The sequence below is a fragment of the Merops nubicus genome, unplaced genomic scaffold (genome assembly GCF_000691845.1).
Source record: "Merops nubicus isolate BGI_N331 unplaced genomic scaffold, ASM69184v1 scaffold17927, whole genome shotgun sequence".
NCBI lineage: Eukaryota > Metazoa > Chordata > Aves > Coraciiformes > Meropidae > Merops > Merops nubicus.
The window spans coordinates 14,038-29,548 of NW_008622465.1; the positions used below are offsets into that span (position 1 = coordinate 14,038).

The 15,511-nt window shown below is 44.5% G+C and overlaps 1 protein-coding gene across 1 annotated transcript in view; it reads left to right on the forward strand.

Annotated features, from left to right (window-relative positions):
• The window catches only part of MAPKBP1 (mitogen-activated protein kinase binding protein 1), a gene marked incomplete at both ends in the record, with an annotated part of 29,003 nt that extends 13,499 nt beyond the window's left edge, over positions 1–15,504 (forward strand). Inside the window, 9 exons of the mRNA XM_008944803.1 lie at positions 2,173–2,298; positions 8,205–8,353; positions 8,975–9,024; positions 9,529–9,765; positions 10,377–10,546; positions 12,148–12,293; positions 12,788–12,958; positions 13,837–13,915; positions 15,437–15,504. Of these exons, the coding sequence (XP_008943051.1) occupies positions 2,173–2,298; positions 8,205–8,353; positions 8,975–9,024; positions 9,529–9,765; positions 10,377–10,546; positions 12,148–12,293; positions 12,788–12,958; positions 13,837–13,915; positions 15,437–15,504 (1,196 nt within the window). The remainder of the gene's footprint in view (positions 1–2,172; positions 2,299–8,204; positions 8,354–8,974; positions 9,025–9,528; positions 9,766–10,376; positions 10,547–12,147; positions 12,294–12,787; positions 12,959–13,836; positions 13,916–15,436) is intronic.
• Between the last annotated feature and the right edge of the window lie 7 nt (positions 15,505–15,511).

Genomic DNA, 15,511 nt, shown 5'->3' on the forward strand with positions numbered 1-15,511 from the left:
GACATCCTGGTCTAGTGTGAGGTGTCCCTGCCTGTGGCAGGTGAGGTGGAACGGGATGATCTTTAGGGTCCCTTCAAGCCAAACCATTGTATGATTCTCTGAAGCCTCCCTCCACTCGTTGCTCCTGTCTGTATGGTCTCTTCTCTGCTCCCCTATGTCAGCTGGGCTGGGGTTGACCTCTCACTAAGGTGATTCAGGTCACTCCATCAGCATCACCCCCTCCAGCTGCATTCTCTGCTGATTTGAGCTAAATCAATTCAAGTATGATGACTGTACAGGTGAGTGGACCCACAGCTTCTGGAATCAGTGAATGCTTCAATAAGATGAACCAAATAAAACTTCTCCTTTGAGAAAGGTTGTTCCTGGAGTGCTATTTCAAGACCAGAGCAACCCAGATTTCTCTCTTTCTTACTATTTTCTATTAATAAAATACAATAGAACTGGAAAAAGAGTTTGAGAAGATGAGTTGTTACAAAACATAACCAACGGATAAGATTTAGGGTGATATATTTTATTTCTGTCTTTCAGTAAAAGGTAAATAATTTAATTTTCCTTTTTGTGGACCTTTCACGTGTGTAAACAGATGAGGGAAAAAGTTGCAGAAGAGAGTCCTTTTAGTGTGGATTTCTGATAAATTCCAGAAATATGGAAGCTTTGAGGTCACCAGTGAGCCTTGTGACTTAGTGCAACGTTCCCTTGTTGACCTTTTCTGTGAGCTAAAGGGTCATTTTCTTCACTAAGGGTGTGGAGGAGAGGGTTGGAAAGTGAGGAAAGGATTCATGAAGAGCTTTGCTGTGAGAAACCACAGTTTTCAAAGGAGAACAGGGACAATACTCTGTTCACACACAGCAGCATGTCCAAAGAGCAAAACTGAGAATAGAAGGAAGACCAGAGATGAGGAAGGGCACGAGGGCTGGGAGAGCCGTGTGAGGAACACACTGCAAGGTTAGAACAGAAAGCAGCAAAAGGAGCTGGTGGGAGGATGCTGCTGTGGAGCTTTGTGTTGAATGCTGATGCTTTTGCAAGTCCATACTGTTTGCTGCTTATCTCTGGCTTCGACAGCTGTGGGGGTGGGATAAATGAAGGAGCCAGATTGGCTTTCTGAATTTTGTTGCCTGCTTTTCTCAGCAGCAGATGCTGGGTGCTGCTACGTGTGAGGGAGCTGCTGCTTGAGGGGGAGCAGCTGGCTGCCCTGGGTTGCTACAGTTCCCAGATGCAGGGGCCTCACCACTTCTCCTGGCTGGGAAGCTGGGGCAAGAGGATGATGGTGTGTTTGTTGCTGGTGGGAAGTGTCTGTGTGTGTGATGCCCCTGAGCTTTGTCACAAAGGGAGTGCCACGGGGGGCATTTTTAGTTTTTAATTAGAATTTTCACAGGCTGCTAAGTGGGGTTTCTATTTTCTTTTCATGTGCTATAGAAACAAAAACCTTTTAAAATGTCTTCTTGTGAGAGGAGAAACATGGTGACATGCAGGCATTCAGCATTTCAGGATTTGCCTCAGGTCAGGGAGACCAAAGTTCATGGTTGTCCTTCAAAATGCCACAGCAAATGAGTTTTTACAGGCTATCAAGGAAGAGGGGAAAGCCCCTTGTTGGAAAACTCCTTTGTGAACTGGAGTATGCATGAGGATTGTGGCACTGATGGGTCTTGAGGAACTGAATTAAATCCTCTTTGGATTCCAGAGTAGGGTGCAGGATTCTGTAAGAGGTAGCAAAAGCACTGCCTCTGCTCCTGCATCAGTGGAAGTCTACCCAGCTAGACAGGAAAGATGGGGGAGATGGGAAGAATTAGTTAGCACTGAGGGTGAATTTCAAAGAAAGTGCTTGTTGTTTTACTTTCTAGTAGCTGAAGATGAGATGCAGTTTGTAGGCTCCACTTATCCTGCTGACCATGGGGAGGCTTATGGCACTGCCTTCAGGAGCTGGTGATAGAGTCAAATGAAGGGATAGGAACAGAGATCAGTCGTGGTTGCCCTCACCCCCAGGGAGTCTCTGCCAGGCAGGTTGTACCCTTTTGTCACGAGGCTTGTGCTGGGATTGAACTTCTGTGAAGCTGTTTCTGTGTGTCTCTCCCCACCACAGACAGAAGGGCTCTCTTGGCCTCTGCAGTGGGAGTTGATAATATCAATGACCTGAACTGTGGCTTGACCCCAGCCTCACCTTCCCTCTTTCAGCTGCATCTTCATCTGGCGCCTGAGCTCCGAGATGACCATCAACATGCGGCAGCGACTGGCTGACATGAAGCAGAGGGGGAAGCAGGCAGAAAAGTCTCCTCCACACAAGACAGCTGGACTCATGAGGTGAGCAGAGGAGACTGAGAAGAGGTGGCTGTAGGGTTTAATGTGAGAAGTATGGCACTGGGATTCAAGTGTAAGGTTCCTACTTTCTTCACTGATGGCGTCTTCCAAAATTTCTCTTTTGGAGAGTCTGTTGGATTTGCCATGGGTTTTGAGCCCTCCTTCTTTGGATGTGGAAGCCTGACTGTGATCTTCCACACAGACTTCGTGTTGCTTCAGTGATTGCAATGTGTATGCAGTGCTCCTTGTGTCTTAATTTAGCACAATGATGTGTTCAGAAACTTTAATAAGCAGCTTACCAAGCAATACTGAGGCTGGTATGCGGCATCTCACCAGGGAATCCTTGCTCCTTCATGAGTAAAGTTCTCTGGATCAAGGCTGAATGCAATTTAAAGGCTATTTTCTGCAGTGTCAGTGCTCAAGTATACCCTGTGAGCTGGGTGAGTTGTACTGTTTCTTTGTTAACTGCTTTCCGGAGGCTCTGAAAAAGGTCACCTAAAAATAATTGTGATATAAATAATACATATATAAAAATCATTTCCATGGGAAAAGTTCTTGGAAGCTAAATCATATTATTATTTTTTGCTTGGTAAACAATGTATCTAAAAACAGACTGCCACAGCCTACAAGCTGAATAGCTCTAAATTTATCTGGTGACCTTTCTTTAAAAAGTGGTGCCTAAATACAGACTCTGTTCTTAAACAGAACAAAAGTGCCAGGGAATTATGGATTATTAGTGTAATGTGTTTGCTTTCTCTGTAGTTAATGTGTAGCTGAAACTAATTTGACTGTTAGCAATGCAGGAGAGAGTCTTGACCAAGGATCAAAGTGGGGAAAAAGGTGATAAACACAGAATTCTGATGCTACAACCCACAATTTTCCTCCTCCAAGTGACTGCGAATCGAGTCTGGGATATAAACATGCGGAAACATTGGAGGACTTACCACACTGGTTGTTGTGTTGAGTATCACAAGGACCTTCCCACTCCCTTTGGGAGCAAGTAATGTTGAAACCAGTCTGTCTGCATAGTTTCATTTAGGGAAGTCTTGATCTGCTCTTCTTGAAACGAGTCTTGTCTAAACGCTTTCGGTAATGATGCTGGGAGAACTCAGGAAGCCTTTTTTCTAGCCAAAATTCTGGAGCTGTCAAGCAATGTGCTTTTTATAGCAGACTCTCCATTATTCCAGCAGCTGCAGTGTACCCTCCCGAGGCTCAGGCTGTGACAGATAACCCCAGTGCTCCTCCTCGTGAGGTGATGCTCGCTGCCGCCACCAACGCCCGCTGAAGGGCGGCGTTAGTGCCACGCCAAGCTCACAACTATTAAACTTGTTTGGTAACCTCGGTGTGAGCCTGGAATCTGCTTGTTTGGTCAGCTTTGAAGGCTTGTTTTGGGTTTTGATCGCCCGCTGTGGTCACTGGAGATCAGCATAACATTGTGGATTGGGACTGAATATGGAGGAAGATCCTATTGGACCAGCAGTTCTGAGGTGGGAGAAGAAAAACTAATGAGCTTGAGTAAGATTGACTTTCTAGATGCCCTGTACCTGTTGGGGTTGTTTCCAATGTCTGTCTGTGTAGCTTGCAGTGGAGGGTTGGATGGGACCCTGTGGTGTAAAAGTGTTGTCTCAGAAGGTCTGCCAGTAGTATAAGAGAGCTTCCTGTCATTTGTTCTCCTAGATTTTCTCTAGAACAGTGTGGCTGGAATTTGGTGGGGGAAGGACCATGTTCTGCTGGTTCCATACTGTGAGTGTGTGATGGGATGAACAATCAAAATAGTGCTGGGGAAACAAAACAGAGCTGAGGAGGTAGTGGGGGGGCTGAAGATTTCCAGTTCTGGACAGTGCTGTCTGTATCCAGCTGTGACTGGTGGGGCAGTCACACAGAAGATGCTTTTCTGGGTCAAATCAGTGCTCCATGAAGCCCAGTATTCTGCCTGTGACAGTGGCAATGGGAGATGTGATTTAGGGAGATGCTGTGTGAGCCTTGCTGTATGAACCTTTGTGTCAGGAGGTACATCTCTACCTGTTCCCTTTAGCATTTGATCATGGACCCAGGGTCCCCTAAAATTGTGCAAATCTTGGAACTTTGTAACGTGGTATGCCTCTGCAAGCTCTTTTGGTGACAAGTTTCTGGAATTCACTTCTCTCTGTGGAAAAAAGGATTTGTTTTTTTTTTTGGTCTCTGTTAAACCATTCTCCTGTTAGTTTAACTGAAAGCTCCTTGCTTCTGAATATTGTGAGCTTTGTTGAACTGTTCTGCATCCAGCTACCTGTAGTCCCCATGGTTTTGTAAACCTTTATCATATCTTCTCTCCATCCAGCCTTCTCTCAAAACAGAAGGGTCTCAGCCTTTTCAGTCCCTCAAAAAACTTCTAGACTAAAATTTCTTGTCTGAAAGATTTCCCTGACTCGCCTTTATGGGATATTGGATTATTGTGGAACTAATCTGACCTGTATGACCCACAGTTCTCCATAGTGCTCCTGAGAGCTTTTCAGTTCTGCCTCTGTTTGTGGTAATTGCAGATACCTGCTTTTCTCTCATCTCCTGAACATGAGGAGCTTTGACTGTTCACGATAATAAAACTTGTACTCAGCTGATATAGCTGGTACACTTTAGTTTTGAGTTAAGTTTTCAGAGAAGGAACCATGTAAAGTCCTTTTAATAGGGTTTTGATTTTGATCCAAATATGCATTTATGTTTTACAAAAGCTCATTTCAAATTTATGGAAGGGAAGTTTTAAATTTGTTTTAGTGTGGAATGTTTGCAGGGCTTATAGTCATGTTTTTGCTGAGCATTTATATTTTGTAATTTTAGCTTTAAAAGTCACTTTTTCCATGACTTTTCATTGAAGCTCTGGTATAAATAGCAAGGGACAGCAATGTTACACAAATTAAATTGTCTAAAATGTATGCTGAAGAAGTACTCTGTGTCAGATATATTTGGAAAGAAGAACCCCTTATCAAATTCTTGGTGGATTTGTGGTCCAGTCCAGGAAAGCTGTGTGGTTTCCAGGGCTTAGAGTGGGGCAGGCTTTTGATGCCAGATCAGAAGTGGTGCCTGAGTCTCTGCTGAACTACTGCAATTACAACACCAGGGAAACTCTGAAGTCAGCAGTATGGTGATCTCTCTGTGGGGGAAAGTCAGGGTAACTTTCCTTTTAAAACCCTTAGGAATTTGTGAGAGGAAGGGAGTTGGGTGGTGGTGGAAATCTGCTCGTGATCCCTTCCACGTAGGATGTTACAGCTTCATAAATATGCCCCTGAAGCTGGGGGTTTAAATAGCACAAGATCAGAGCAGGAAAACGTCTTTAAATGGATAGTTGCCATTCTTGTCTGTTTTGTTTTAGAGAAAGAAGGGTTGAATTCAGGACATGCAAAAGAATACAGAGTACCTAATGTCAGATGTCTTAATGCTAGAACTCCATAACGACCTGGCACTTTTAAGTCCATATATGTGCCCTGAAGACTTCCTAACTGAAGGTCCTTCCCTGCCATTGACCCCATGCTGGTAGACCCTTGAGAAGCCAGGAGCTGAAGTGCAACAGGCTCTGCCCATCCATAGAATCATAGAATCATTTAGGTTGGAAGGGACCTCCAAGATCACATGCCAAACAAGATCCAGGCACAGTACTGTAATGGGGTGGTTCCTCAGCAAAGGGAAAAACCAAGAGCAAGGACAATTAAAATCCTTGCTTTAAGTGGGTCACATGTATCCTGAGAACTGGGTGTGTCTGTACAGGCCATTCTGGAACAGCCACTCTGGAACAGTCATTCTGGTATAATGATGGTCTACTGCAGTTTGGCTGAACCTGCTCTCAGCAGACAGAAGCCTTGTTCCTTTGCTTTAAAAATCCCCTTGTGTGGTGCTGCTTTAGAAGTAGCTTCTGCCCTTGAAACCTCACTCTGCATTACTCTGGCTTCCCTCTAAGCATGAACAAGAATGGAGGAAAAGTGTTGAGGATGTGTGTGCCACAGAGGGGGTTAGAATAAATTACAAAGTACATGGAGGAAGGCAGGGAAAGAAAAGAGAAAGTAGTGAAGTCTGAATTGGGGGCTTCACTTGGGCAAGCCCAACAGTTAAAACACACAAGACGACATGAACCTAGGTTTCATTTTCAGGAGTATCTCAGTTTCAAGTCAGTGGGACTAAGATCCTTTTGAAAACTCTGCTCATTATCTCCCTTCAGGTCACAGGAGTGAGCTGGAAAAGCATATTTGAGTTGTAAAAAGGGGAATAGGGAAGGAGGGTCTGAATTTTTGCTGGGATAATGCAAGATAAACTTACATTGGTATCAAACACACGTGACTTCATAATTTTTTAGGCACTTCCTGTGAGGTATGAAAAAATGCCTATCTGACTTCCAAAATATGTTTTACGTTCTCTTGCTTGGCTCCTTTGAGGCTATTGGAACATACTTTTATCCCCCTTACTAATTTTGTCAAGTCACCATCTGAGGAGCAGAGGCCATCTTTCTGTTAGTATCATGAAACACATGGACAACAATCCTTCTTCATTACACCAACAACAGTACATGCAGGAGTTTGGCAAATGTATAACCTAAATGTATATACCTCATAGGATGGAACAGGTGTAACCTCAAACATCCTGTGGTGCTTCAGGTTTGTTGGGGTTCCCTTGCTTAGAGACAAGAACCTGAGAGTGACATGATGGACACACAGGGAGACAGTACAAAAGATGAAGAGACTGACAAACTCAAATGTCACAAGTGGATGAGGACAGCTGACATGAAACTGTCTCACTGGAGGACTCTGCAGACTATAGGCTGCTTCACTTTTTTGCCAGAACACCTCAAAGCTCATCTGAAAGGGTTGGGTAGTTTTTGCTTAACTGCTCATAATAAAATGGAAATTAATGTTCTGCCACTCTATGGGAAGAGAAAAGATTAACATTCCTTAACTGTGTTTCACTACTGCCTGCTGTCTGTCAGCTGCAGGAGAAGCTGGTCTCTCTCCAGGCTGCTCTGTGTTTGGTGGAGGAGCTATTTTTATTTAATGAATAATGCTTGGCTCTCAACACCCACTAGTGATATCCTATAAATGGCACTGATCATGAGTTTGACACTCTAACTCAAGGCCATGGAGTGGGTGCTGCTCAAATTTATTTGTCAGGGATTCTTCATTTGTTCAGTTATTGTCCAAAGTGGGTTAGTTCATTTGGTTCTGTTGACTGAAGGAGTTGAGGGTAGGAAGGGGAAGAGAAGAAGAAAGGGGGAAGATAAAGTTTAGTCTTGGGAAGTGTCCTTGAGTGCTCTTGGGGAGTTCTGTGCTGGGAGTGCCTCCGAGTTCTATGTGGGAACACTCATCTGATCTACTTTGATTAAAGATCTGCACAGAATATGTTTTATATCATTCCTTGTTCCTGAATGCTAAAAAAGGCAGCACAGTGCTCTTAGGGTGTGTGGGCTGTGCCTGCAGGTTCTGTGTGGTGCAATCCTTCACAGGAACCTGTCTCTTATGGGATAATTTACCATCTACTCAATTGCTGTCCAACAGGGAGTATCTCTGTGACATTTTTGATGTGTTAAACAGTTCCAGAGAGGAAATGCTTAAGGGTGTGAAAATTTCCCTTTCAAATATGCTCTACTGTCTTGACCTTATCCGTTGGTGGGGTCTGAAATGGGAGGCCAAGTTCCATTCCACTTTCTCAGACTGATTTATTGCTGTCCTCGTTTCTGTCATTCTTCCACTCATCTGAGATCATTTCTGTGGCAGGCTCTACAAACCCCCTGCCTCTGTGCAGGGTTTAACTTGCCCTCTTTCTCAGAGATGGGTTTTGCCAGAGTGAGGGCTGTTGGGGAGAGAAGGTGGAGAACTGCCTGGCATAAGGATTGAAATGCTGGGCAGTTCTTGAGATTGACCATGATACTCCTTCCAATTCCTGCTTCCCAGGCACGAGTCCATCTCTGCCTTGTCCTCGGTGCCTGCACTCTCATCAGACAGTGACAAGGATGGTGAAGATGAAGGGAATGATGAAGATGAGTTACGTGGGCTGCAGTCTTTCCACATCCAGTCCAGCTGCAACACTGAAGGAGACTCAGGTATAAATGGGAGAGGGGCATGGGTGGAGATGGAGAAAAATGACATGAATGTGAAGTGGAGAGAAGACCAAAAACACTGGCTTAGGGTATAACAATATATGGGCAGAAAGAGACCAAGCCAGAAGGAGGTGGATCAACAGCAGTGGGCAATGTGGAGTTGTTCTTTCCTGCATCTGAAGAGGGGCGTGTTCCAGGGTGCTCTGAATAGAGATTCAATTGCAAAATTGCCAAGTTTCTTGCTAGTTCCAACTGGCCAAACAAATTTTGAGTGTCCTGGATTTGGGGCTACAAGCTATTAGAAGTCCACATCAGCCAAAAGAGATGTCATGGAGGAGTTGGGAGATGTCTGATAAAATTTAGAGATTACCATTCCTAATTTGAGGTATTTTTACCATGAATGCTACAGTGTATTCGAGCAGGTTTTTTTTCCCAAGCCTTTGGTGGACAAAAGAACTCTGCTGAGTCAGTGAAAATCTATGGGAAAGCATGTATTGGCAATGGTCTGCTGGTTCAAAAGGTGTAGGAATGCTGCCTTCAAGGAAGGGTGAGATAAGAGGTCTCTAAAAAGCTGGACTGCTGGCCAAGGATGTCAACTAGGTCTATATCTTTTTTCCTTTGCAGATCCAGACCTTACCCTCTCAAGAAGCCTTTCCCATTGGGAAATGAGGAGGGTGAGTTGCTAAGCCTTCAAGTTGTATTTCTAGTCATAAGGAAACTGGAAAAGAAATTCCCTTGGGGAATCATTCACACTGGTGGGAAAGGTGCAGCTGTGGTGGGAAACCATTGAGAAGCCTCTCTGTGAATAATGTCTTGGGGGTGGCAAAGTAGAGTCTAGTTTAAGGGATGGTTTCACCTGGGGTTTTTACATCAGTATCTTCTCATCAGATGTTATGCATCCTCCCCTTCGTTTCTGGCCTGAATCTCCTGTGGTGCTCAAGCTGATCATACACTTGGATCCGAGATGGGCATTTAAATGTTCAGTTATGCAAGAAGCAGCAACAGAAGTATCCTCTTTACTGGATGCTTCATGATTAAGGGAGGAATTTCCAGCTGTCTCATAGACAGCTCTGGGGCCTTTACGAAAATGGACATAATTGTGTTTTTCTGTGGGTCTTGTGTGTTTTTTCTGCTGTCTTTCCATGAGCAGAACTGTCTTGTTTCCCCCTTTCCTGCAGGCCAAGGAGCTGGCAGCAATCCAGCGCTCAGAGGCGCCCCTGGGGAAGGTGCCCCGGCAGCGCGGGCGCTGGTCCCAGCCAGCCACCAACATAGAGATGACCGTGAAGTCCATGCTCGACCTGCGCCAGCTGGAGTCCTTCTCTGCCTCCCGCTCCCCCAGCAGGGACTCCCTCTCACAGAACAGCAACGGGGAGGACAGAGAGGAGCAGGCAGAGCTTCCCCTGCACCTCGGCAAAGTAAGGGTGGTGCTGCTCTGAGGTGGATCTACTCCCCGTGCGTCTTGTCCCGCCTCTCTGTTGTTATCTTCAGAGGTAGCTCTGATTATCTTCTGAGAAACTTATTTAGATAACTCGTTTGTGGTTAGTACTCCTGCAACGTGTCACTCTGCCATTGATAGCAGTCCTGGTGCCTAACTTCATTAGAACTTTTTCTTCCCTTGTAACTGTGTGACTGAGAAGAGTGTTGGGCTCGTTGCGTGCAGTACATCAGCATTTTTCAGCTGTGGCCCACAGATTTCTCTGCACTATGTCTGATAGGTCTCTAAAAGGTAATGGAAGAACTTGCTGCCACATGGCTTACACTCTTGATGTGTGGTTGAAGAGGGATAAGGGAGTCCACTGCTTTACCAGAGAATTTTAGGGGATTGCAAACAGGACACAAAATAGGAAAGTACAGCAGTAATCTGTCAGATTTAGTAATTGAGGAACAGGGAAGACATAGGAGTGCTGGGTTTTCTGATCTCAGACTCCTGCTCGTATTCTGTAACGTGTACTTTCTGGATCTGCACAGCACTTGGTGGCTGAAGGAAGAACACTGGTAATATCTAGTTTCCTCTCTTTTTAAACAGGTTGGCAGCTCAACACCTCCCCAGGATAACCGGTCTTGTGTGCGACCCCAAGTGATCCAGCTTGTGCCTTGTGAAGAGGGGATTTTCTCTCAGGAACTGGAACCTTCTGAGAGTGAGGAGTGTGTAATCTACCCTGAGCAAAATGAAACCCAACCCACAGACCCCAGCAGGTTAAAAATAAGCTCTCTGCTGTGCATGGCTTAGACATTCCTGTTGTAGTTTGCTTGCAGCTTGTGCAGTCACTTGGATGAGTTGACTTACTGCCTGAGTGATGCCAGGCACGTTTCATTGAGACTTTTATGCCAGCCTGATGCTGAAGGAGTACAAGACTAGGAAGACACCATTAAAATAATTTTTCCTCCAAGGAAGCTTCACATTAGCAGCTTTCTCCAAGTTTTTTTTGTTGTTGTTGTTGTTGAACAAAGAACTTGGGAGCAGCCTTTTTGCTTTCTCCCTTATCTGGGTTGAAATAAGCAAAAGGAAATTTAGAAGGTGGAAAACCACCCAACAGTGATGTATACCTGGCAGTGAAGTGTCTGTCCTGGAGAAATGCAGCACGTCAATATTTATGACAGTTTCAAGCCTAATTTGACAAGAATTTGAGAAATGTAGTATCTGATGACCCTTTTGTGGGAAACAGAATGTCTTGCATGGAACTGAAAAGGCATTGGAGATAGTGGAGGCCTTTTTTCTTCCTCTGCTGTTTCTTCTGTTTTAGTTCTACCCTGCTTAATTTTCTGTTTCATTCTGTGCTCCATTTTCTTTCCTTCCCTGAATTTTATTCTTCCTTTCCCCTCTTAACCTGATGCTAACAGCTGTTTAATTTCCTCTGTCTCCTCCTGCTCTGTTATGAAGAGTGGCCTAATAGCTTTAGACAGCCTCTTGTGCAAGAGTGCATGCCAAGATTTTGCAGTTTAAGCTGTTAGGTTTCTCCCAGTTTCTCTTTATTTACATTTGAAATTTTATTATGATAACATTTGGACAGAGCAGACCCATGTGTTGCTCTGTCATGTAAGAAAGGGAGGCCCTCTGGTGATGCTGGCTGCAGACTGGGCACGTCTCAAAGTACACACAGTTTGCAAGCTGCCAGGGTTAATTGCCACTCAGTTCTGTTGAGTCACTTCTGCATCCTACCTGGTGCTGGAGTAGAAATACTCAAGTATTTCATAAAGTGGAAAACTGAAGTCCTCAGGCATCAGGCAAAAGAACGTTGTTGGTGTCTTCTGACAAAATGAAGACCCATGAAATCACAATATTGTATTTTTGTACAACATTCTTTAGTAAATTATTCTTCTTCAAACTCAGAATCTTCTCTATTTTGCAACACAGAAGTTGCCCAAAGAATCAGGTCATTAACATGGGAAAAATAGCCTATTAGGGCTCAAATCTATGTCAAACTCAGTTTCTCTCATGCAATTATAGGCCTGGGTTGAGTCCCTTTTTCATTGTGTGGGCTTCTACACTTGTTCCTCACCTGAGCTGAAATCAGGCCAGGGCAGTGCTGTGCTGGTGCCAGGTAATCATGGGAAGCTGAGAACACCCACAAAATCAGACAGTCCCCTTGAGACTTCACTGTCCAAGCTTAATGAAATGCAAAAAATACACTGTATAACAATGAGAGAAATCAACTGCTTTTTTCTCTTTAAAGCCTTACTTTTGTAATCAAAGGTGTTACTAACACAGGTAAGGCCTTGGTAAAGTTAGAATGTGCTTCTTTACGTGTCAACCAACCATCTCTTCTAGTGCTGTATCTTTCCTGTCTCTCTTGTAGTGAGTTCCAGGTAAAAGCACTGCCCCACGGGAAGCTGAGCAGAGGTTATCACAGTAATGGGTGCCCAGACAAGCACAGCCCTGACAGTGCCTGCTCTGTGGATTACAGCAGCAGTCGCCTGTCCAGCCCAGACCATCCGAATGAAGGTAAGAGGCACAGACATTACAAATGGATTCACATATGGTGTGGAACACTGTGGAAACTTGCTGGGGTGGTTCTGTGCCGTATTTATCAGTTGCTATCCTGATCTCTAATACTTGATCCTCTTCATGAGCTGAACTGAGGTCATGCTCCTATTAGTCTTGCCAGCTATGCTGTGAAGATTCAGGCACATATGAACAGGGACTTCAGTGGAGCCACTGTAAAGGCAGGATTTGGCTAAAGTGCACTTCTCTTATGTGCCTTTGGCTTTCTTTTCCCTTGCTAGGTAAGGAGATGGGTTTAGTATTGATTATACTTTAGGCTGTGCTGGTTGGGGGAGGGGGTAGCTTAGAGAATTACACTTAATGGTGACTGACTTTTGCTTTAACATTCTAGGTTCAATTTAGTGTCTTTGCTAAATATATATTTTTTTTTTTCTCCTGGCTAATGTTACTGTGATTATGGTATTACAGCATTGAGGGGTTTTGCCTTTTCCTAGATTCTGAAAGCACTGAGCCCCTCAGTGTGGACGGCATCTCAGACCTGGAGGGAGAGGAAGGAGAGGAGGATGTGGGTACTAGCGTGACGGAGGGTGAAATCCCCCAGCCACCTGATCAGGAAAAGTTCCTCAAGCAGCATTTTGGGAGCCTGGGCAGCACTGATGGAAAAGGTACAGCTCTCTGCTCGGTGTGGGGACTTTGTGATGTCACTCCAGATATGTGCCCTTTATAAATCAAACCCAGCTACAAATTCCCTTAGGCTTTCGTGGGGCTGTGTGTACGAGGGAGCAAAAATGGGGAGCCAGTGTAGAGAGGCTTAAAGAGCAACCTCTGTTAACTCCATTGGGCTGTGTATAAGTTTGCGTGGATGAGATTTGGGTCATTTTGGGTTAAGTGTTGTCCCTGGAATCCTGAAGAGCTGTTCTCTTGTTCCTGGGCTAGTTTTTCCTGTTGCATATAAAGGTATTAACTGCTCTGTTCACCCCCCCGCCCCCCATAGGTGACATGTAGTGGCCTCTAGTGGTACAGTAAAGCATAACAAATGTCACAAAAGAAAAGGCTGAAATGCTGGGTGGAGAGAGAGAATAAGGAGACATCAGAGTGGCAAAGGAGCTGGTTAGTCTTTATCGACCAGCTCCAGAACAAAGCGTATTTTAGAGTTGATAACGGTTGCAGGCAGCAATATCTGTGTGAGTTGTCTCTTTGTTTTATTTTGTTTATTTATTTCTTTAATCCTTTGACTGTTTTTTCTTTTTGATGCCAGTGCCTCACAGTCCTGCTGGCAGGATAGGACACAAAGGGAAGCAATAAAGGAGGAGGCGTGTGCCCTTAGGGAGAGTAGCAGTTTAAGGCAGAGTAATCCGAGTAGAACAGAAAATGCAAAGGCAATGAAATGATTTCATTTTCTGTGGTCTTAGGTAAAAAAAATGCCCTTATATGAGGGAACATTTGATAGTCTCTGTGATAAAAAAAATGCATATGTCAGAATGTTTGTTCTGTAACTAAAGTGCTCCCTTTTTCTCTCCCCTTTTAATTTAATAAATTTTAGGTGGCTCGTGTAGGAATCTGGAAAGAACTGAAAACCTCAGCATTTCTTCTCGCTTTCTTTCCCAGTCCCCAGCTCTCAGGTATGGCTTTACTTGTTTTGAGTGTTTCTGTCTATCTTTACTGCTATGAGTACATCTCGTGTTGGGCCTCTGGTCAAAACACTTGAGCAAACTTCTAGCCTTGGTGTGCCTGGCACAGCCCCTCGCAGGCTGCTTGCAGACCCTGGTGACTTGGACAGGCCATCCTGTGTCACTTTAACTTTTCTGTTTCCTCCTAAAGCAGCACTTGTTTTTTTTCTCCTTCTGCTTTCAAGACTGTGCTTAATTGTTTCATGATTAATGCTTTGATTGATTAATTTGAGGGAATCGTCAGTCATCTGATGCACTCTTCACTGTTTATGCTCTCTTTATTCTTTTGCATTTCATTCAGCTTGGACAATGAAAGTAGGCTTGTCAACTTTTCCTTTGATTTACAGTCCTTTCTTACTCAGCTTTGTTTCTCAGTCCCATGCCTTCACAGGGTGTTCTGGTGTCTCATACAAAGCCCTAAGGGAATAATATTCTTCAAAAACCCCCTCAACCCTAAAGCACCCCAAAAGGTGTCTCCAAGCTGTTTCCCTTGTTTTAAAAAAAATCCCAACAAGACAAACAGACAAAAAATGGGGTAAATACTTGTGTTGATTTGGGTTACATTTAAACAAGTGTTTAAAACAAATACTCCTATATTCCTCTAAAATGACAACCAGAAATCTCAGCTCAGATTAATTTCATTGTATAGGACTAAGCAGATTTGGGTACGTCTTCTGTGGTTCCTCAGCTGTGTCTAGATTCACCACATGAGGGAATTTTTTTTGTGATTGCTGTATTCAGCTGCTGTTGCTGCTGTCAGAAGTGCCTCTTAGTCTGTCTCACATTGGGACTGTGTGCTTGGGAAGAAAGCCAGTGGTTAGCTGTTGTGTAAGCTGCTGGGGAGTTGCAGTGATAAGCAAAGGAAGTCACTGGTGCTCTAGAGATGTAACAAGAGAGGTAGTTTTAGGTTATGGAAACCTCTGGGCTTTTAATCTGTTCAGCTGTTCAAACAAGCCAGACTGAAAGTTGCCTCCTCTCTGCAGTAAGCCCACTGTGCTTCTCTGAAGTGGAGAGGAAGAGGAAATTAGGCTTTCCTCTTGAAGGTGCTGACCAGCTTTCCTAGTAATTAGGCTTTCATGTTAGGAAGGATAGTTACTTCCTCTTAGGCTATCTTAGAATTGAAAAGATTCTATTGTTAGAAAGGTGAGCTGGGAGAAAATACCTGACCTAACTTTGCCCAGTCTTCCCTCTGCCTGGAATTTTTCCTTCTGTTGCCTTCCCCTTTTTACAGTGTCCTCCCTGGAAACAGTGCCCCAGTGCTATTTGTGATGCACAGCCTAAGGTCAAATGCCTGAAGAGCAGAGCTTCCAGGGATGAGGAGAATGAAGTGGTAACAGCCTAGAGCAGTTTTGACTTAAATCCAGATGGGGAAAGGCTCTTCATCCCAGAGAAGCTGGCTTAATGGGCGCGCCTGTTCGTGCCGGGAAACACGCTTACTGGTTTTAACTGGGATTTCTTTGTTGTGTTCTCCAGACGACTGTCACTCTCTTCATCAAACCTGATCCTGGATTCGAAGCCCGTGGAGCCGCCGGCCCAGCCCAGTCGCTT